We start from the raw sequence: 23,128 nt of genomic DNA, 5'->3' as shown, positions 1-23,128 counted from the left end.
ACATAGACAGAGAGAATCATACTATAGTTGGTCAACCCAAATTGTCGGTAAATAGGAACAAAAAACTATACTCAATACTCAATATCTTTATTGCTAATAAGGAATTTACCTCCACACTCGTGTGCGAATCGCGGCGCGAAGCCGCGAACGATGCTTTTGGACCACCATCAACAGAGGCGCCAACTGGTGAGCAAAAAAACGATAGCCCTCATTTCCGAACCGAACCCACACTCTTTCTTTCTGTCAGTGTCACTATTCTGAGTATTCTGTGGTATTCTGTCCTCATTCTGTCACTTGAATATCTTTTTTTTTTGTTTCGTTATCTCAGTTATCTGATTCATTTTGTTATCCTGTGACTATCAATCCGGTTTAGGTGATTTCTTTCTTTTTATTATTATTCAATACCATATTTCTAATACGCATAGGTATTTACAAATCGGAACATATCACTACTTGAAAGTTCAGGAAGAGCATCCATTACAACTTGTGTCAAGGTACGTAGAGTTAGGTATCATTTATTTTTAGCTACACACAACCCCAACCCCAAATCACACAACAATTTTTTGATAAATTATAGAATACATATTTCTTCTTAAACCATAGCTGATCGTATGTTTTTAAATAGTAAATTTAACTTACTTTCTCGGTTTCGGAACTTGAACCCTGAATTAACGATTGAGTAAAAGCAGGAAGCGGCTATTTGCTAGGCTGAAAATGCTCTCTCCATCTCTTGTATGATTGTTAGCAGGACCATATAAATATGTACCTGCTATGTTTTGGTATGTTCAGATAAAATTATCCAGACAAATGGCTCAAAAATATGTGAACACGACTTTATTGTCCAAGGTGTAAGGTACACTCTTACACCTTAGACAACATATTTTTGAAACATTGGGAATGTATATATATTTATGCCCTTGACTGTACACTCCTTTTTTGAAGAACTCCATACTATAGACCTTCAGAAAAACCTCGGAAGAGAGTTTATTCCTCCTTCAAATTCTTTGTTTCCTGTGAAATCTTCCGGTAATTGCTCCTCAGAACTTTTTCAACTTTTTGGAAACTTTCCGTTATATTATATTGCTTTTGCAGGTTACACAGAAACATAACAACAATGTCAACGGATATAACAATAGTAAAAGAGGAGCCCGGGGAAGACAGTGAGAGCAAGGAAGCTATACAGGCGGATTTGTATGAAGATCATGTTATCAAGAGGGAGGTTGTTGTGGGCCCAGAGGTTTTTCGGAGGCCTGATGTGGCATTGGCACAGAAAGGTATTAAAATGCTAAAAATGTTAAGTTTTTGGTTGTAACACAGTATGGAAATAAACAAAAGTTTAAACAAGTAACTGTCAAAAAATTGTTTTTGTGACACACACTTTTATTGCTGACTGTACTTCTTCTCATTTGCATGTCTATCGAGTACTTCTTGAGACCTTTCTAATGAGCCTAAACTTGACGTGTTTGTGTTTTTCCATCGAGGAGTTCCTTTGGCTACCTAGCTGCATCATCAAAACACTTCCATGTTAGCATATTATTGCATTGTCACCAGAATTATGACAGTACTCGAAATTTCAACTGAATCAGATACCGGGAAGTGGTTCAAATTTTAGTTACACGATTTGAAGCACTATATATACAAAGGTATATACGCAGTGAAGCTAAATAAAAGTGTGTAAAAAAAGTAATCTGTGTGCGGATTTTTTTCATATAGACTGGCTATGGCTATGAATAATACAATAATGCTACTTTCTTAGAACACATACGGTTTTTTTAGGCTGATTTTTAATTGAATCTTTAGCAGTAGTGATTTATAGACTGCCAACATTATGTTCCATTATTCTTAAAAACACTTCAATTTTCTTAACAATTTATTTTGCAGCTAAAGAAAATGTCAAAAAATATGAAGAAAATATCAAAAAGGAACGGCACATGCACATCAAAGTAAAGGTGGAAAAAAAGGAAGATATTACAGAGAATGACAGTCAAGACAACTCAATTACCTTTGATGATGGTTTAAAAGCTAAGCCAAAAGAATCTGAGAGTAATGATAAAAGTCCCATTAAAACTAATGTAGTAAAACCTAAAAATAAAACCCTGTCAGAAGAAGAAAAACATTTTACATGCAAAAAGTGTAAATCTATGTTTTCTAGCAAATTACTTCTTTTGAAGCATAGAAAGTCCAAACACGGCTATGCATATTTCAAATGTAAGAAATGTAAATATGCTGCTGGTCGCAAAGCACATTTAGAGAATCATTTGCGTACACATACTAGAGAAAAACCATTTAAATGTCACTGGTGTGAATATAAGTGTAGCCGGAAAGACGCTTTGATGGTACACGAAAAGATACACAATGAAAACAGGGAGAAACGTTATCAATGCGCACAATGCAGTTTCAAAACTGACAGTAAATTAAGCATAGTTCGCCACGAAATGGTACACAGTGGGGAAAAACCATACAAGTGTCGCCACTGTTCATACGCCTGCAGAGGCAAGGTTGACTTGCGAAGACATGAGGGAACACATAGGCCTGAGAATTCATTCAAATGTGGGATATGCGATTATTCGTGTACGCGGAAAAGTGATTTAGGTCGACACAAAAGATCACATGCACCAAGACCATTCAATTGTACAGACTGCACTTTTAAATGTAGTCGAAAAAAGGTATGGTTGCGCCACCAACAAATGCATATCGAAAATACTTTTCAATGCAACGATTGCAACTTCATATGCAGAATGAGAAGCCGGTTTCTTTTGCATCTAATAGAACACCGTAGTGAAAAACCATATAAATGCAATCAGTGTCAAAATGAATACAAATATAGAAGCAGCTTAAGAATACATAAAATGACGCACACTGGTGAAAAGCCTTTCAAATGTAACCAGTGTAGCTACAGGTGCAGCCTTCATTACAATTTACTGAAACACAAAATGAGACACGATGGCCCGAAACCATACACTTGCAATGAATGCGGTTTCAAATGCCGCTTACGAGGTGGTCTAAAACGTCACCTAATGATTCATACAGGCGAAAGACCATTTAAGTGTAAGTCCTGTGATTACAGGTGTAGGGATATCCAATCTTTGCGGATACACGAGAGAATACACAGTAATGAGAAACCATACAAATGCGACATATGCGAGTATTCGTGTCGTTGTAGAAGTAATTTGACTAAGCATGTGAAGACTTGGCACTAGAATCCAGTACCATGATATAAGGTACACCATAGTACACTAATTATTGGCCAGTGCCAGAAACGTATACTTTTGACGCTTGGTGCTTTTGACACTTGTTTCAAATTATATACTTAACTTATGTAAATAATATTTTTTTTATTCATAAAAACATACTATGATACTGAGAATGTGGTGATTTATTATGACAACTCGACATTTTTCACCTAACTGTAAGAACAAATTAAATTATTTTCTATGAAATATTTCGACATTTTTTGTTAGCAAGCCCGTTTTTACCCTTGGGTACGGAACCCTTAAAAATCAGATTTAAAGAAGGGGAGTTTAGGAAAACAAGGCGAAGTACCTCAATTAAAATACCATCATTGAAATTAAATATTTATTTAATCATAAGTACCTATATAATATACTTCTATGGATCACTTACAAGTTTTGAAAGCTCGTAATTCCCTCTATCAAATCATTTTAATTTTTTATAATTCAAGTAAACTAGGTCTTAAATATATACAAATATGGAAAACAGGCCTACAGTGCAAGCACCGACCGACCGTAACACTCGCAATTGATAAAAACAGCTAGTTTTGATCTGAATTGCGTTAGACAACAAAAAACGCATTTATTGCTAACCAAAAAAAAATAAAAAAATAGCGTAGGCTGTATCAAGGACACAGCCGCAATGGTTTACGTTTACGAGTGTAAAACGTGGCATGGAAAGTTATTGTAAAGGCTGAGCTCCGCGTAGGGCTGAAGGCCTGAAGCGTCCAGGAGGTTAGTGCTCAGACACAGAACAATAGTACAGTGTGAAGGGCGCCGTATTACGCTGTTCAGGGCGCCGCAGGCGCTCTGCATGTCAGGCAGGACGCGCTTACGGTGAAGGCACCCTGTATGTAAGAGTGCGCTTATAATTTTGGAGCGTTGTTTCATCCGCTACTATTCAATACATGCTGACTGTACAACTCACGAAAGTTCAAACTGGGTCTTCAAGTCTCACCATTACACTTCACTCTTCATCCTCGCACGCTATCCGATACATCTCCCCATTTATCATCACAAACTGATGCCCATCATTCTCAATAACCTCCAAAGGCGCCGAACCATCGACCTCCAACGTATCCATATCCACCTCCATCTCCACTGTATCTTCTTCCTCTTTAACACTTGATACTCTTACATTTTTATCTTCTACATTTGGTAGATCAACTTCAATCTTCTCTACTTCTCCTTGTTTTATAACTTCAATTTTCTCAATATTGATTCTACTTTGGGGATAACTAATCTGAGCGACCGCTGATTCCAATTCAGTCGGCTTCTTTTTCCTTCTATCCCGTTTCTTCTTCTTGCATATTGATTCTTCGGCATCAGGACTGAAGATGAAATAATTTTCGTATTCTACAAGTTTAGATTTTTGCTCCAAATAGTCCATTAGTTCGATTTTAACTTTTTCTACAATGTCCCTTTCTAACTCGTTGATTATGATCTTCATGTGGGCGTAAACGAACATCTTGTCCTTGGATTTGGCGACTTTTGTCTTGATGGGGGGGATGACCAAATTGTATACGGTTTCGGAGTGTTCTTTCAAGTTTTTCCAATAGGAGAACTCGACGCCGCAGAATTCGCATTTGAATAGTTTCGTCGGTGCGTGTACCTGGAAATAAATATTTAGAATTATTATAATGTAACAATGAAATGGATTATGCACAAAGAGGATATAATAGGATAGAGCGGTACTGTCATAGTAAATTTTGTAGCCACAGTAAATCAACACACGATCAAAACTAAAAATGAAGATGTATAAAATTACCATAAAATGTATTTATATATGGATATTTTTTTGTTCTTTCACTGATATGCGTTAAAATTGTTAAATAACAAACGAAACCGTCAACGCTATCTGTTCGAGATCAAATTTTCTTGATTTTCGAGGCACGTTTTTTCCTTAGACTGTATCCACCTATTTCGAAGTTACATCTATATTTGATTACACTAAGTTTAAATCATAAGACAGACCATCAATTAAACTACGCTCCCAACATTTCTAATATTTTAACACATACGTGAACGGAATGGAATGGAAAAAAATGATATATTTTAATAAATGTTTGGTGGGCAACTGATTTCGGATATAACTTGTGCATTTATGTCAATAATTCCCATCTGTCCCCATCTTTTAATAAATGTTTGGTGGGCAACTGATTTCGGATATAACTTGTGCATTTATGTCAATAATTCCCATCTGTCCCCGTCCCCGCTTTACCTTGAGTATGTGGTCCTTGCAGTCGCTGCGATACTTGAATCTGCGCGTGCAGAGCGCGCAGCGGAAGGGGCGGCGCGCGTGCTGCGCGAGCACGTGCGCGACGTGCTGCGCCGGCGTCGAGTGCGTCGCTGCGCACAGCCGGCACTGCAGCCCGGCGCCCGAGTGCGTGCGCAGGTGCGCTTCCAAGAGTGGCTTGAAAATCTGTTCACAAACAAATCAAGTGGATCGTCAGTCATAGATGTTTTTTTATTTTTTTATTTATTTATTTACATACACACAACCATCAATTACAGGAAATCCTAATTCGACAGTATGGAAATTGACACAAAAAATAGGTACAATACATTAGCTTACAGATTACAGTAGCACAATACGTAAAGCGTAGCCCTTGTGAATTCGTTCAGAGAACAAGAGAACAAATCTAACTCGATCGCTACTCTATTAAGGGTCCTGTATGCGCGCGGTGCAGGACGCCTGGCGAAGGAGTTGCGTGCGAGCGAGCGGCTCGGCCAGCAGGCTCGGCCGCCGCCGCCACACATACCGATCTGGTACGTTCAAACGCACCTCTGCCAGGACTCCAGGGTTGCACAACTTGCCCCGCACCAACTTAAATATATATGAAGCTAGCCCCAGCTCCCTTCTAACTTAGTTTATTGTATCCTACCATTCCATGTGATTCAATGTTGTGAAACTTATAAATGTCATAGTTGAAAGAATGAACAGGGACCGAACAATCCTTTCCGCGATAAAAGCCTTTCAATGGGCGTCCCTTAACATGGCTAACACATTGAAAGACTTTCCAGTTTGAACTGCAAGCCCATTCATACCCCTGCCTTTGACTACTCCTTACCGAAAAGCTTAGCCAAAAATAAGGCTAGCCCCTTAATAGAGTTACCGCGCTTTTTATAAAGCTTTCCCTTTAGATGTCGTAGTTCAGGCTTGCGTGAAAGAGACAGGATTAATATCTAGTCAAAGAACGCCGCCGCTGACGATCGCTCGGAATCGAAGTAATGTGTGCTTTATGAACAAAAGTAGAAGATTTAAATTAGCACGCTTGTATGCTAAAAGGAAGCCCTTTATAAGGCTAAACCTTATAAGCGATATGCGAGATGTTGGTGAGCGGATGGTAAGGGTATTTGGGCTACCGATTACTCAAATGGGTTAGCTTTATATAAGGGTTTAGAAGCAAAATGAAAGGGTTTCGTCTGGCAAAGGGTATGGTGAGTTAAGCCTTATGCAAAACCCTTACAAAACCTCTGTAAGGGATAGCGGGCCGGTCCCTGAGAATGAACGATCGCAATACTGACCGATTTCCCGCAAATGTCGCAGATGCTGTTCTGAGTGAGGTAGCGATACTGCAGCGTGGGATGCGCGTGCATGTAGTGAGTCTTGTAGTGAATCACGTTGTGGAGCATTTCCGTACACTGGAAATAGATTTCATAATCATTTTATGGAAACAAGATTATTAAATAGCAACGGCTTCTTTATATTTCAATATTGAGAAATAATTTTCTTTGACCCAAATTACGGCAAGGTTTACGATGAGGCGCACACATTCAAAGACTTTACGCATTTACTGCCAGCAAACCACCAGGCGGGCGCTCTGTTCATAGTCGCTTTTCGCTACATACGGGATTTCGCATCTGGCACTGAATGTATTAAACTTATTAAAGGTCATTGTACTTAGTAAGTACAATGAGGTTTAATACATTCAGTGTACAACAGCAAAGAGGATATAATAGTAAGTACAACTTACGTAGCAGCACTTGCGCGGGTATTTCCTTGCGTCTCTGCATATGATGAAATGCGTCTCTAATTCTTCCTCAGTTTCGTACAGCTTCTTGCAGGGTATGCACGCGAACCTGAAAAGTATTGTAAATTAAATTTATGCAAAAAGGCATGTAAGGTAACACTGGGGCAAAAAAAACACTTGTAGGGAATCTACAAGCACCATGTTTCTCTCACCCCACATGACCAAACGGCCAAAAAATAAGTGTGTATAATGTCACTTACTGAACCATGTCAGCGCCTGCGTGGTTCATATTGAAGAGGTTACGCTTTAGACTGCGTTACTCTATGAATTTCACGTTGCATTCAGTTTGTACTTTATATCAAAGTATTAGGGTTCAATTTTACGTAATGTTTGACACCCATATGCCGCAAGATAAGTATAATGACACTTACTGGACCATGTCAGCGCCTGCGTGGTTCATATTGAAGAGGTTACGCTTTAGACTGCGTTACTCTATGAATTTCACGTTGCATTCAGTTTGAACTTTATATCAAAGTATTAGGGTTCAATTTACGTAATGTTTGACACCCATATGCCGCAAGATAAGTATAATGTCACTTACTGGACCATGTCAGCGCCTGCGTGGTTCATATTGACGAGATGACGCTCTAGACTGCGTTGGTCTATGAACTGCACGTTGCATTCAGTTTGAACTTTATTTCAAAGTATTAGGGTTCAATTTTACGTAATGTTTGACACCCATATGCCGCAAGATAAGTATAATGACACTTACTGGACCATGTCAGCGCCTGCGTGGTTCATATTGACGAGGTGACGCTCTAGACTGCGTTGGTCTATGAACTGCACGTTGCATTCAGTTTGAACTTTATATCAAAGTATTAGGGTTCAATTTACGTAATGTTTGACACCCATATGCCGCAAGATAAGTATAATGACACTTACTGGACCATGTCAGCGCCTGCGTGGTTCATATTGACGAGGTGACGCTCTAGACTGCGTTGGTCTATGAACTGCACGTTGCATTCAGTTTGAACTTTATATCAAAGTATTAGGGTTCAATTTACGTAATGTTTGACACCCATATGCCGCAAGATAAGTATAATGACACTTACTGGACCATGTCAGCGCCTGCGTGGTTCATATTGACGAGGTGACGCTCTAGACTGCGTTGGTCTATGAACTGCACGTTGCATTCAGTTTGAACTTTATATCAAAGTATTAGGGTTCAATTTACGTAATGTTTGACACCCATATGCCGCAAGATAAGTATAATGACACTTACTGGACCATGTCAGCGCCTGCGTGGTTCATATTGACGAGGTGACGCTCTAGACTGCGTTGGTCTATGAACTGCACGTTGCATTCGCTGCATTTGTGGTTAGGGTCGCCAACTAGTGGGTCGTTTATACTCTGTAACAATAAGAGAATCTGGTTAGAGCATGTGTAAGCTGTTATTAAATGTAGAACATATCTAAAGTCTTAAAACTAAAATAAATGTTATATACGAAAAAAGTGGCCAAGGTTTTCAGTCCAAGGACTCAAGGCACCATAAGCCCTCAGGAAATTGCATACACTTGAAAAATTTCGACCCACTGCCATTGCCCGGGTGGCCGATGGGCTTAGGCACCTGCCGCGATAGCAGAGGACGCTGGTTCGATTCCAGCCCTGGGCACTAGAGGCCTTCGTCACTTTTTTCGTATATAACTTTTTTTCTGTTTATAATGTATATAGTATTGTCTCTACTTGAAATAACACAGATTTAAAATATATTCAAATCTTTTTGTTCTAATAGTATGTAAAATCTAAGACAAAATCGTGGTCCTGAATTCGACAGCTAAAGTAGAACGCCTATTTAGTTTGGTGGTAACTGAATTTTCAATCGTCAACTTTTGACAACGAGAGCCTACCCTACACAATCGTACATCGACAAACGCAAACTCACTCACTCACAATATATCCGTGTTCTCGGAGCTGGTGCCAGTAGTAGAGTTTAGATGGCCGAACAGTCGAGGTCGTATATAACACGAGTCAGGCAGTACTCACGATAGTCACGATATATCCTACCTTTTGGCTGTTGTTACCTAGTCTTAAGCTTGTGTTTCGCTTTCTGGGTATTTTTTTAACTTTATGGTGCACAATAAAGAATATTTACTTACTTATATCAGTGTTCTTGGAGCTTGTGTTTGTAGTAGTTTAGTTTGATGGCTGAGCAGTCGAGGTCGTATATAACACGAGTCAGGCAGTACTCACGATATATTCGTGTTCTCGGAGCTGGTGTTTGTAGTAGTTTAGTTTGATGGCTGAGCAGTCGAGGTCGTATATAACACGAGTCAGATAGTACTCACGATATATTCGTGTTCTCGGAGCTGGTGTTTGTAGTAGTTTAGTTTGATGGCCGAACAGTCGAGGTCGTATATAACACGAGTCAGGCAGTACTCACGATAAACCCGTGTTCTCGGAGCTGGTGTTTGTAGTAGTTTAGTTTAATGGCTGAGCAGTCAAGGTCGTATATAACACGAGTCAGATAGTAGTCACGATATATTCGTGTTCTCGGAGCTGGTGTTTGTAGTAGTTTAGTTTGATGGCCGAGCAGTCGAGGTCGTATATAACACGAGTCAGATAGTACTCACGATATATTCGTGTTCTCGGAGCTGGTGTTTGTAGTAGTTTAGTTTGATGGCCGAGCAGTCGAGGTCGTATATAACACGAGTCAGGCAGTACTCACGATAAACCCGTGTTCTCGGAGCTGGTGTTTGTAGTAGTTTAGTTTGATGGCCGAGCAGTCGAGGTCGTATATAACACGGGTCAGGCAGTACTCACGATAAACCCGTGTTCTCGGAGCTGGTGTTTGTAGTAGTTTAGTTTGATGGCCGAGCAGTCGAGGTCGTATATAACACGAGTCAGGCAGTACTCACGATAAACCCGTGTTCTCGGAGCTGGTGTTTGTAGTAGTCCAGTTTGATGGTCGAGGTCGTATATAACACGAGTCAGGCAGTACTCACGATATATTCGTGTTCTCGGAGCTGGTGCACGTAGTAGATCTTTTCTGACCTAGCTGCGTATCCGCACATGTTGCAAGGGATATATTTAACGTGCTTGGCCTTGATGTGTTCTTGTAACTTTGTTGTGTTCCTGAAAGAAATTGATTTTTTGACGTTAGTTGCTTGATTAGTTTATGTTTTATGATGCCCGCTCGCTTATGGTAAAAATTTAGAATACTTCGTTTGCTCAGGTATCAATATTTATTTACTTGAACAAATAACAATTTTTATGGATAATTAATATAATCATTACGAGTAGGATTATGTATGCATATTATGCTTTATTGTACATAAAAAGAAACACAAGAGTCACAGTTATAGAGTAAATTAAATACAACGAAGGAAAACTTATCCCTTAATGGGATTTTTTTAAGTTAACCTAAGGAAATTAGTAGAAACGAAGTAACGATTAATGACAAATTATTTTTTATGAAAATGTACAAAAACGAAATGCAATTATATTAAGTTGTATGAGCGAAGTACTCACTTAAATGTCTTCCCACATTCCTCGCAAGGATGTTTCCTCGCGTGCACTACGTCGTTATGTTCGATTGCTTGTGCTCTGAAAACAAGTTAATCATGACATGAGGAAAAGATATGGCACTTGCAATGACAAAGTGTGCAATGTCTCCATTTTCTCAGAATTCAGAATTTCAATTTATGTATATACTTGCTTTTGCCCGCGACTTCGTCTGCGTGGACTTAGTAACAGCAGCTAAAGTATAGCGCCTGGAAAAATTCTCATAGCAAATTCAATTTGAGCATATTATGCACACAAATTAGCAGGCACTTCGTTAATTATCTCAATTCCACCCCGCTTTTTACTTTCTTAAGGGATGATTTTCGGGATAAAAACTATCCTATATCAGGGACTCAACCTATCTCTATGCCAACTTTTATCTAAATCGATTCAGCGGTTTAAGAGGCTGGTGTCGATTTTAGTCGCAAAAATGTAAAATTGATAGATTTTGTCGGTGAAATTGTACACCTTTTGTTACCTAATTGAAATAACAAGTACTGGTTTCTATTAGCACGTCTTCTTATCTTACCTTTTATCAGATCAATTTTTTGAAAACAGACTCACTAAATTAGCAATGTTTGCTTTTCTGATGGACGTTTAGGTAAACGCGCGTAAAGCACTGATTTTGTCGCTCTTATTTGTAAATTTCGTAAAGTTTGGACTGCTAAACATGGTAATTTTGTATTACACATATCCTGTACTTGACGTTTATCAGACTACATTTTTATTATTATGACTTTGAAGTAGTGTAAATGAAAGTTAGACGAAATCAATTTTCTCCAGAAATTACTTCAAAACAAGTGACAATTTCTCTGAAAATCGACTTAATTTCAACGTAATTTTTTATACTTAAACAATCTACAACATTTGCTGAAACTATTCTTATACATCAATTTGTATAATTTACCACCATACATTTTTGATGAATTTTTAAAAACTGCCCCTTCTTTTCATATATTACCGGTGACGCACGCTTGCGACCCCATTATTAAAAGGCAAGATGAGAAGACGTGCTAATAGAAACCAATACTTGTTATTTAGATATTACGTAACAAAACGTGTATAATTTCAACGACTAAATCTATCAATTTTAAATTTTTGCTCCAAAATCGACTACGGCCTCTTAAGCGTGAAGAGGGAACACACAGACAGAAAGACAGACAGACAGACTTTCGCATTTATAATATTAGTATGGATCTAGTTTCGATGATAATGCCATTATCGGCTGTCCTAAGATATCAAAACGTAGTAAGGGCACCCTAGCACCTAAATGGTCGCGTACTGTGCGGTTTAAGAGGAATTTCCTCCCGCGTACGCTTCGGCTGTGGAATGAGCTCCCTGCCGAGGTTTTCCCGAGGGGCTACAGTATGGGGTTCTTCAAAAAAGGAGTGTACAGGTTTTTAAAGGGTCGGCAACGCGCGTGTAATATCTCCGGTGTTGCAGGCATTCATAGGCTACGGTAACTGCTTACCATCAGGCGGGCCGTATGCTTGATTGCCACCGACGTGGTATAAAAAAAAAAAAAAAAAAGGGACAAATGTTTTAAAATTCGTTTTTTTATGTCATCATTAATGTAAAATTTCTATGAAAATATATTATAAAAATAATTAATGCAAATTAAAAAAAACATTTATCCATATAAAAATACATTTTATGGCATTTTTATACATCTTCATTTTTAGGGTTCCGTACCCAAAGGGTAAAAACGGGACCCTATTACTAAGACTCCACTGTCCGTCTGTCTGTCACCAGGCTGTATCTCATGAACCGTGATAGCTAGACAGTTGAAATTTTCACAGATTATGTATTTCTGTTGCCGCTATAACAATAAATACTAAAAACTACTCGAGTGGCGACCATGGGGTTAAGAGCGTCCTCAAAGTAGACCCCAGATGCGTTGGGACGACGACATTAAGAAGACTGTGGGGAAACAGTGGCTCCAAGTCGCACAGAACCGCGACGAATGGCGCAAAATGAAGGAGGCCTACACCCAAAGGGTAGAAAAAGGCTAAAGAGAGAGAGAGAGACTAAAAAGTAAAGAACCCTCAGTGGGCGAGTCCGACTCGCACTTTCCGTCCGGTTTTAGTTTTAATCGTGTGTAAACTGTGGCTACAAAATTTACTATGACAGTACCGATCTATCCTATTACATCAAGGGCCTGGCACTCTTTGATAGAGAAAGGTAGTCTTATTGCGATTCCTATAAGAGGAAAGAGAAAATAGTACCATGCTTTGTCTTTCTCACCGACCGGGCATTTTTTCATGGTTATGACATTACAGCAAGGAGGCGATGGCGAAATACCGAAATTTATAAAAGTAAAAGAGAAAAAGGATTATGCTGCCATACATGAAACTGTCAATACATGAATATGTCTTTCTCTTACCCCTGGTCGCTCGGTTTCATGTCTATAACTACTGTCTATAACTACTTGTATATACTATGTCCATAGAGTAACTTATACTAGAGCGGTACTGTCATAGTAAATTTTGTAACCCCAGTAAATTCACTGCCATCTGTCGACACACTTTAAAACTAAAAATAAATATTTATAAAAATACGATAAAATGTATTTAAATATGGATAAATGATTTTTTTATTTGCATTAATTATTTTTATATGATTTTGACCCATGTTCTTTCACTGGTATGCGTTAAAATTATAAATAACAAACGAAACAGTCAACGCCCTCTATACGAGTGTAGACCAAAACTAGTGGCGCCATCTGATCGAGAATCAAATTTTCTTGATTTTCGAGGCACGTTTTTTCCTTAGACTGTATCCATCTATTACGGAGTTATATCTATCTTTGCTATGTCCATGTAGTATATCCTCTTTGTCAAAACACACGGTAATAAGCCTACTTACCGTGCCGTGAACACCTCCTTGCACAACTTGCAAGTGTACATGTACCTATGTTTCAGCACCATGTGTTTATACAGACTTTTACGAAACTTGAAACCAGCGCTGCAAATGTCGCAAGAGAAGTCAAACTTCTCACCCGGCTTCGCTTCTCCTGGCTAAAATAATGTTAAGAAATAAATTATTAGCATTATCCCTAGTAAAAAACATTAAATAGTCTGGCAAGTGGCAAATCAATTTCTATACTACCACAATATTTTGTAGTAATTGCACTACTATAATTAAGTTAAGTACACATGTAACTAGAGACTGATGACCCAACCGTCAAACTCTTTATTGAGTTTTGCGGGCCTATGATTATATTAAGAATACTCTGTATTTTATTAAATAAATAAATAAAAATCGAATTTAGACTATCGTGAGACATATTAACTTAGATAAATTAGAGGTTTCACTTACGTATTTTTAGTCACTCGCGCGACATGTTTCGGAGACGTCAGACGCCCATCCATCGTGACCGCTACTCACTCAGGCACTGTTAGTGCTAGAAAATGGAGAGCTAGGCTCTCCGAAACATGTCGCGCGAGTGACTAAAAATACGTGAGTGTAACCGCTAATTTATTTAAGTTAATATGTCTCACGATAGTTTAAATTCGATTTTTATTTATTTATTTAATAAAATACAGAGTATTCTTAATATAATCATAGGCCCCCGCAAAACTCAATAAAGAGTTTGACTGTGGGGTCATCAGTCTCTAGTTACATGTAACTTAATTATAGTAGTGCAATTACTACAAAATATTGTGGTAGTGTATTTTTAACATAGATTTAAATTTAGACATTATTTTCACATATTATGGCTTCGGGCAAACTATTAAGTAAGTATGGAATTATTTTCCTAAGGGTTCTATCCCCGTAGTAGTTATTAGGTACAAGCTTTTACCGCCGACTTTTCTTATCACAGGCAACGATACAATTCTAAAAACCCCAAACACAATTAGTTTGCGTTGGTTTATCACAGAGTTCCCATGGCCACATCCTGTCTCCATCATCAGATCAGCTCGATGTCATCATTTCAGGTTAAACGGAAATCGGGAAGTGGGTCAAATTTAGCATCCAAGATTTGACCCACACTAACAAATTAACATACCTACATAATCTAATCTGTACCACCAAGAACCTTGGAATCGAATACTATGTCGACTTTTAATGAAAATCCATGAGCGCCATCTTGGATTCCAAATTTAACATTAACTTCAAAAACCGTTTCGAAAATCTCGAAAACGAATACCATGTCGACATTTACAAAAAATTGCATGTCAGCTGTCTTCAATTTTAAAATAGTTATATTTTTTATTAAATCTCCGCCCCCGAATACCTCGGAAACGAGTACCACGACGACTTTTACGTTAAAGTGTCGGGTATTATGAATTTCAAAACAGTCACCTATTTATCTGCGCCCCCGAATACCTCGAAAACGAGTACCATGACGAGATACGCCTGTCATCTGCTACGAAAGAGCGGTTATGTATGTATAGTTGGTCGAACTAAATTGTCAGTAAATAAAAACAAAAAAAACTATATTCATCCTTTTCTTTTGGGTGCTAGTACTAGTGTAAGACAAAGATAATTATCTCTGTCTATGTTTGAAATGAGACAGTCCTTTGACAATAGTTATTTGTGCAACAAGAGAGGAAAGTTGTTTTTTCTTGCGAGTGTTTATAGTAAGTCAGAATCTTGAGCGTAGCGAGGGACTCAAAAACACGAGATGTAAAATAACTTTGCTCTCGTGTTGCACACATAATTTTTCACCTCAGTAGTGAGAACATATTAAAGGTTAAAATGTATTTCGAATCACACAGAATAATACCTACAGAGAAAAAAAAATTGTAATAAAAGTATGAAGTTATTTTGTTTCACTCCCTGGAGTGAGGAAAGTCGCACTTTCTTCAGGCTTGTTCGAGCTGCTGAGGTGAAAAGTATATGTTGCACCCACCTCCAGCCCGCCCCGGTCGCGCTCGGGCCGGGAGCGCAGCAGCATGACGTCGCTCATCATCTGCTGCGACAGCGCCGTGATGGTGAAGTTAGCCAGAGTTTGCCGCAGAGCCTTCTTACGTTCCATCGATTTTAGCAACTTTTGGGTTTCTATAGCGTGCCTGGATTTATGGTGGATAACTGCGTCTTTTCTGCAACGATTAAATGTGGTATTTTCTATAAAAAGGGACCTTATTGTCGATGGCGCTTACGCCATTATTAACGATGTTCTGATATAAATACAATGCCGGGCCACGCTGTGCGGCGTAAGCGCCATCGACAATAAGGTCCCTTTTCATAGAAAATGCCCCAAATATTATTAGCTAAAACAGTGATAAATTTTAACACGCGAAGAATCGACTTAAGACGGATCGAATAAATCGAAGTTACACTTTAGTTTTAAAACGACATGCGGAAATTAGATGAAACTTAAGTCCCCGGCAAGCTCGGCCGAATTGCACCTTCCCATACAAACGTAGTTCCGCTCTCATTTTAAAACTACGTGTTGGATTGTAATGAAACTTTGTACATACAATGACATGAAGTATATCTAGGTCTGAAATTAGTTTATATAGCTCCAGTTTATAAAACAAACGAAATAGAGCTAAAACATGTTTTGTATGAAAAACATAAATTCGCTGTATTTTTTTAACTATGGTATCTGAAGCTACATAAACTAATTACAGACAGATATACCTTATCCTATTGTAAGAGTACAAAGTTTCAGAGCAATCTAGCCAGTCATTTTAAAATGAGAGCGGAACTACGTTTGTATGGAGAACCGAGCTTGCCGGAGACCATTAACACAAAAAATTATGTGACATATATCACATGTATCTGCCTGGTATTCGTTTTCGTTGTTAAAAATTTTTCACCTCAGTAGCTCGAACAAGCTTACTTTCTTCACTCCCTGGAGTGAGGAAAGTGCGACTTTCCTCACTCCAGGGAGTGAAACAATGTAGCTTTTTTGATTTAGTGAAGGCCATGAACTTTTTTTTTATCTGTATTATTCTGTGTAATTCGAAATATATTTTAACCTTTAATGTTCTCACTACTGAGGTGAAAAATTAAATGTGCAACACGAGAGCTTCGCTCGTGATTTAATTATAGAATCTTTCGCTTTCTCGAGACTCAAAATAAACACTCGCAAGAAAAACCAACTTTCCTCTCTTGTTGCACAAATAACTATTAATACATACAAAGAAAACAGAGTATGTAGAAATGTTGTCTGTAAAACTTGTTACCATTTTGTTACTTACTGAGTATAAATCTTGGCGCGACATATCTTACAAGTGTATTCATACATATGACAGTTGGCCACGTGTATGTTCAGCTCCTCCACTGTGGGAAACTTATTTTTGCACACTTTACATTCATGCTCGAATTTCCTCTGAAAACAAAAGGATATTATTATTATTTAATAAGCAGGCAGGCAGTTATGGCAACTGATATGGCCTGTATCCAGATAATCATAAAGATATATAGTAATCATGAACGAGTATTAGATGTAGTGTTATGCTTGTCTAATTTATTTTTAAACTGGTTCATATTTCAAAATATTTAGATCAGTACGGTTTCACTCACTATTATTTTTAGTCGCTTTTGGCGACATGTTCCCAAAGAATCCGAAACATGTCGCCGAAAGCGACTAAAAATAATAGTGAGTGAAACCGTACTGATCTAAATATTTTGAAATATCTCTCACGATAGTTTAAGTTCAATTGGTTCATATTTTGTGCTGAAACCACGTCTTCTGGGAGTTTGTTCCAAGCCCTCACTACTCGGTTGCTCAGAAAGTGTTTGTAAGGGTTACTGTGAGACCTATTGCCTTTCTAGGTTTAAGTGATATGCTTCACTTTTATTTACATTCTTTTACCACAGACAAAGTATTGTGAATACGCGTAAAGTTACGAAAAATATATATGGTATATTGTGATTAAGCTAACTTTGCACCGAAAAACTGTGACAATAGCACCAAAAAAAAAAAAACATTTTTTAATGTTTGCTTGTGTGAAAAATAATCAGTTTTCTAAAGGAGGAGGAGGAGTTTTCAAAACTGAAATTGAACTTTATACATATGCATGTAGGTCTATGTTGCTCTGTGGTCTGTGACCGATTAATCGGCCTTTGGCGTTGAACCCACGGTGCGTATTTATCGGTCATTGGCATCTAAAAGGTTAACGTTTCCCCCTAATTCATAAGACTTCTCTTCCTCTTACAAACTCCTGTTAGACTCTTTCTAACAAACCGAAATGTCATAATGACGGATAGGGACACACGATTATCAACGGTTTGTTAGATTTATCAAATGTTTATGAATAAAGCCATTAATACTTACTTTGTTATGGTACTCCACATGCTTCACAAGTTCGTTCATGGTCTTATGGATGGTCAAACACATAGCACACTTATACAATGCTCGGCAAAATGGATGAAGGCTTTTCCTTAATTCCATCCTCTGTTTCTGCTCCTCTAAATTCAAAACTTTCAAATCAAATATCAGCATCGTTTTCGCAAGAGTGCCAACTGCAAAAGCTTTGGCCAGCTTTAATTTGTCAACTTCTTTTTTCGGTTCCGGTATTGGTGGTTCTTCGAAGTTGTCATTGTCATCACTCTGAGCATCTGGTTCCGTTTTAAGATCTTTGAAAATGTCAGTCATGTCAATGTTAGCTGTGTCGAGGTCTGGCTCTAGGTAATCGTTGGTTGGAATATCTTCAACATCGTTATTGGTTGCATCATCTTCTGGTTCATTAGTTTCTTCTGGTATTTCAGTGTCTATTTCAGGTTTGATGTCAATAATATGTTTACTGTGTGGAGAAATACATCAGTTAATATGATTTAATCACATTTATTTTTACATACTAGACTAAATTCAAAGGGAGTGGACCTAGGATGGTTCCTTGAGGTCAAAGATAGATATAACTCCGCAGTCTTAGGAAAAAACGTGCCTCGAAAATCACGAAAATTTGATTCTCGATCAGATGGCGCCACTAGTTATGGCCTACTCTCGTATAGAGGGCGTTGACGGTTTCGTTTGTTATTTATAATTTTAACGCATATCAGTGAAAGAACATGGGTCAAAATTATATAAAAATAATTAATGCAAATAAAAAAATCATTAATCCATATTTAAATACATTTTAACGTATTTTTATAAATCTTCATTTTTAGTTTTAAAGTATGTCGATAGATGGCAGTGAATTTACAGTGGTTACAAAATTTACTATGACAGTACCGCTCTATCTTATTATATCCTCTTTGCTTGAGGTAGACCCAATTCAATAAAGGAAATAAATCTCAAAATTAGTAGACAAACAGCTACAATATTGTTTGAAGAAACATATTGTGTCCAGAATTTCAGATAATACTAAAAAAGTGAAGTATGAATAACTGGGAACCAGTAAAACTTATGCGGTTTATGAATCAAATGCATCTCGAAAATCAGAAATTCAATAAAGCAACTACCTGTGACATCTTGTATATTGAGCAGGATCCAAGTTATATTTCTGTAAGGAGTCATCTTCTTGGCCTTCCTCATTGGCTATTAGGTAACAAGGGTTGTGGTGTGGTTCCCAGAAATTCAGAGATGATTCCAAGTTGGTTTTCTTTCGGTTAACTGTGACTATGTCACTGTAGGATACCTAAGGACGTAAAATTAAAATAAATACCTACATCCCATTTTGTTGGCAAAACTTTTGGTCCATGTATTTTTGTCATAATCTGGAGCAAATAAGGACATGCGCGAAGAAGATAGAGAATAAATTATAACAGAAGCAGAACAAATGTTGACCATTTGTGAATTGTTTGCTGAACAAATGTTGCAACTCGATTTTTATTTATTGCCAGCAAAATTTTTGAATGCTGTCCAAATGATTTAATCTATGTTTTGCAAATAGAATAGAATAGAATAAGATTTTATTCGTAAGCACAAACAAACATTCAAATCAGTTTTAAAAACAGCTGATCATTTAATTACTTCCCAAATTCAACATGTGTCATCATCCTAATTCTCATACTGTAATAAAGTATGATCCTTTAACCAAAATTTACCTTATATATACTGCAAGCTACGCTTACCTGTTTCCTAACATTCAGGATCTCTTTAAGGACAAAGTGCGCACGGCGGCTCTTCCTCCTAAAGGCCAAACTTTTCCTGATGTGGTGCCGGCATTCTACACAGAAGTAAACTGGGTAACCATCACCTTCTGCAATCTGTAATGTAATAAAAACCTTAAAAGGCATATCACCCATAGCTCCAAGAATTTCTTAATCTATTTAAACACAAATATAAAAAGTGTTGGTGTTCTCTAGCAATAAGGCATGTTACTTTCAAACTGAGGTTGCGAGTTTGATTCCCGGCCTGGGATAGACCCAATAAGGACAAGTTTCCCCTCTGGGTTGGAAGAACATATGTCGTTGTTGACATAGTTTTTGTAATAAATAGTACCTTTTTTTTTGTTGAGTTGTAAAATGCGTTAGGCATTCCTCCGGCCTGGGAAGCCATTGGGGGTTATGTGGGACTGCCTCCTGCAGCCATCCTCTCCTATAGAGAGGAGGAGAGGAGGTATACCCACTAAAAGCCACTCCGGCGTCACCCGTCTTACCGTTAAGGAGACTGAGATTCTACCGTGACTCCTTCCGGCGGCCCTGGCTCATCTTGCGCTAGGGTACCCACACGTAATATTTAATAACTAGAACCTGTGCTAAAGGCCCCCAAGAATACCAAGGTAGCTAGGAAGATGATGATGGCACAATTTTTTTTTGAACTGCTGTCAGGTTTGAGACCCTGGGTCAAAGACATATGTAACTTCTTATAAGTAAAGTCTATGGAAAAACGTACCTCGGAAATAAAAAAATAAAATAAGAAATAATTTATTCATATATATATTTTAATTTTTTGGAGTTTTTATACATTTTCATTTTTGGTTTTAATGCTGTGTCGATAGACGGCAGTAAATTTACTGTGACTACAAAATTTACTATGGCAGTAACTCCCTACCTAGTCGGCTCATAAGTTCTGTCACTGGCCTTTAAAATTTAAATTTGGAACTCCTAAAACAAAAACCGTTCTGCATTTGAATTTCGAATCTTTATTAAATATTTGAGTAGTATAATTTTGCAATTTTCTGTTTTCTTCAACATGGAGTGGACGCTTAAAGATAGCCGTACCGCAATAATTGCACTATATCGTTGTGGTCACTCGCCGACTAAAATTTTTAAGCTACTTGAAAATTTAAAATTCTCTAAGATTTGTGTATCGTACCATAGAAAGATACAGTGAGGTCTCTAGTTTAAATGACAAGAAAAGAAGCGGTCGTCCGCGTACAGCTAGGACTCCAGCGGTTGTACAAGCAATTAGGGCACGCATTGCCAGAAATCCCGCTAGGAAACAAAAAGTTATGGCCCTCCAGATGGGTTTGAGCAAAAACACGGTGAAAAGAGTGCTTAATCAAGACCTGAGACTTCGTGCTTATAAACGAAAAACTGGCCATCTTCTCAATGGTCGGCTTAAAGCTTTAAGGCTTAAAAGATCTAAAGCTTTATTGAAGAAGTACGCTAAAAATAAGCACCATTGTATACTGTTTTCGGACGAGAAAATTTTTGACATAGAAGAAAACTGTAATAAACAAAATGATAGAGTGTACGCTCGCAATAGTAAAGAAGCGTCTAATAGCATTCCCCGTATTCAAAGAGGTCATCACCCTTCATCTGTGATGGTTTGGCTGGGAGTTTCTTATGCGGGCGTCACTAGTATGCATTTTTGTGAGAAAGGAGTAAAAACTAGTGCCAAAGTGTACCAAGACACGGTGTTGACTAATATTGTGAAACCACTATCCCATACGATGTTTCTAAACCAGCATTGGGTTTTCCAGCAGGACTCTGCTCCAGCCCATAAGGCAAAGTCTACACAAGCCTGGCTCGCCTCCAATAAAATCGACTTTATACGGCATGAAGATTGGCCCTCCTCTAGCCCAGATCTTAATCCTTTAGACTATAAAATATGGCAGTATTTAGAGGAAAAGGTGTGCTCAAAACCTCATGCAAATCTAGACTCGCTGAAAAAATCTCTTGCTACGGCAGTGGCCAATATCGACATGAAAGTGGTGCGTGAATCCATTGACGACTGGCCACGAAGACTTCAAGCCTGTGTAGATAATTATGGCGGTCATTTTGAATAAATGTTATACATTTAGATTCTCTAGTTTATAGGCTTTCAAACGCTGTACAAATTATACGGAATAAACTTAAACTTTTGATTTTATTTGATACTATGTATATGACAGAACTTATGAGCCGACTAGGTATACACTCTAATCTCTTTGTTTGGATGTTTTACAAGCTGTGGTATGCGGTTTCCTTGGGCCATAATTTTGATAATAATTTATGTTGATACCTGGAGACCTGTGATGGCTGTGTATTGCCTTTTTGAGGCATCGCCAATCTTCTCCAGCTTGCCTTTCACCGTCAGGCAGCTCCGACATGCTTTTACATCCCATATCCTTGACATCCTGAAACTTTTTAAGGGTCTCCGGCAAGCTCGGTTCTCCATACAAATGTAGTTCCGCTCTCATTTTAAAATGACTAGCTAGATTGCTCTGAAACTTTGTACTTACAGTAGGATAAGGTATATCTATGTCTGTAATTAGTTTATGTAGCTTCAGATAAAACAGTTAAAAAAATACAGCGAATATAAGTTTTACATACAAAACTTGTTTTTGCTCTATTTCGTTTGTTTTATAAACTGGAGCTATATAAACTAATTTCAGACCTAGATACACCTCATGTCTTTGTATGTGCAAACTTTCATTACAATCTAACACGTAGTTTTAAAATGAGAGTGGAACTACGTTTGTATGGGAAGGTGCAATTCGGCAGAGCTTGCCGGGGACTCTTTAAAATTTGTAACTATTACACTATCATAATTTGTTTATGAAAAATTGATGTTAAAAGTTATTATTGAACAAAATTATTAATTTTTATTTTACATTGTAGTTGCCTATGAAAATGGTCCTATTCGATGAAATAAAAACTATTTAAATCATTAGATTTTTTCTTTATTGTTGCAAATGAAATTATTTGAATTTAAGGATGCAGTTGAACCGATTTTACCCAAATACTTAATAAAAACAAGTGCGATCCGGACTGCCCCACCGAGGGTTCCGTATTTATTAGTATTTGTTGTTATAGCGGTTATCTTACTTATCACGGTTCATGAGATACAGCCTGGTGACAGACAGACAGATGGACAGTGGGTCTTAGTCTTAGTAATAGGGTCCCGTTTTTACCCTTTGGGTACGGAACCCTAAAAAAGGACAAAGCACAACAAGGAACTCGACCTACCTTTCCTTTATCACTTTAACATATCACATTAATTCAATCATTCAATAAATTACTACATTTTGAATATATTCAAGCGCCAAATCAAAATAATAACCACAGAATCTTAAAATGTACATCAAGCAGAAGAGA

At 37.8% G+C, this 23,128-nt stretch overlaps 2 protein-coding genes across 4 annotated transcripts; one reads left to right on the top strand and one right to left on the bottom strand.

The window, feature by feature from the left end:
* The first annotated feature begins 317 nt into the window (after positions 1-317).
* Positions 318-3,291, top strand: LOC134753326 (zinc finger protein OZF-like). Its single transcript, XM_063689184.1, has 3 exons — positions 318-494; positions 1,093-1,274; positions 1,882-3,291. The coding sequence occupies exons 2-3, from the start codon at positions 1,115-1,117 to the stop codon at positions 3,198-3,200; spliced, it is 1,479 nt and encodes a 492-aa protein (XP_063545254.1). The 5' UTR covers positions 318-494; positions 1,093-1,114; the 3' UTR covers positions 3,201-3,291.
* A 905-nt stretch (positions 3,292-4,196) lies between these two features.
* LOC134753406 (zinc finger and BTB domain-containing protein 41-like) lies at positions 4,197-23,119 on the bottom strand. Of its 3 annotated transcripts, none has more exons than XM_063689295.1 (15): positions 23,000-23,119; positions 22,053-22,173; positions 19,736-19,870; positions 19,124-19,299; positions 17,997-18,465; positions 16,918-17,048; positions 15,621-15,810; positions 13,631-13,782; positions 10,733-10,807; positions 10,207-10,336; positions 8,487-8,614; positions 7,208-7,313; positions 6,759-6,875; positions 5,452-5,652; positions 4,197-4,842 (listed from the first exon to the last, which is right to left on the bottom strand). In XM_063689295.1, exons 2-15 carry the CDS (start codon positions 22,164-22,166, stop codon positions 4,198-4,200), a joined length of 2,769 nt encoding a protein of 922 aa, XP_063545365.1. In that variant the 5' UTR covers positions 22,167-22,173; positions 23,000-23,119; the 3' UTR covers position 4,197. The 3 variants fall into 3 exon arrangements, with proteins under 3 accessions (XP_063545365.1, XP_063545366.1, XP_063545363.1); XM_063689296.1 differs by having other exon boundaries at positions 22,053-22,167; positions 23,000-23,092; XM_063689293.1 differs by lacking the exon at positions 23,000-23,119 and having other exon boundaries at positions 22,053-22,295.
* Positions 23,120-23,128: the final 9 nt, after the last annotated feature.

The sequence above is a fragment of the Cydia strobilella genome, chromosome 26, assembly GCF_947568885.1.
Source record: "Cydia strobilella chromosome 26, ilCydStro3.1, whole genome shotgun sequence".
Classification (NCBI taxonomy): domain Eukaryota; kingdom Metazoa; phylum Arthropoda; class Insecta; order Lepidoptera; family Tortricidae; genus Cydia; species Cydia strobilella.
Note: the sequence above shows the minus strand (reverse complement) of the source record. Positions and strands in the feature narration are given on the sequence as shown.

Excerpts from the sequence above, each read along its gene's own strand:
- LOC134753326 (XM_063689184.1), top strand. The coding sequence starts at position 1,115 with ATGTCAACGGATATAACAATAGTAAAAGAGGAGCCCGGGGAAGACAGT. Across the intron at positions 1,275-1,881 it reads TGTGGCATTGGCACAGAAAG|CTAAAGAAAATGTCAAAAAA; the intron begins GTATTAAAATGC and ends TTTATTTTGCAG.
- LOC134753406 (XM_063689293.1), bottom strand. The coding sequence starts at position 22,208 with ATGGAGAACCGAGCTTGCCGGAGACCCTTAAAAAGTTTCAGGATGTCA. Across the intron at positions 15,811-16,917 it reads CGCGCCAAGATTTATACTCA|AAAAGACGCAGTTATCCACC; the intron begins GTAAGTAACAAA and ends TAATCGTTGCAG. Across the intron at positions 4,843-5,451 it reads GCAAGGACCACATACTCAAG|GTACACGCACCGACGAAACT; the intron begins GTAAAGCGGGGA and ends ATTTATTTCCAG.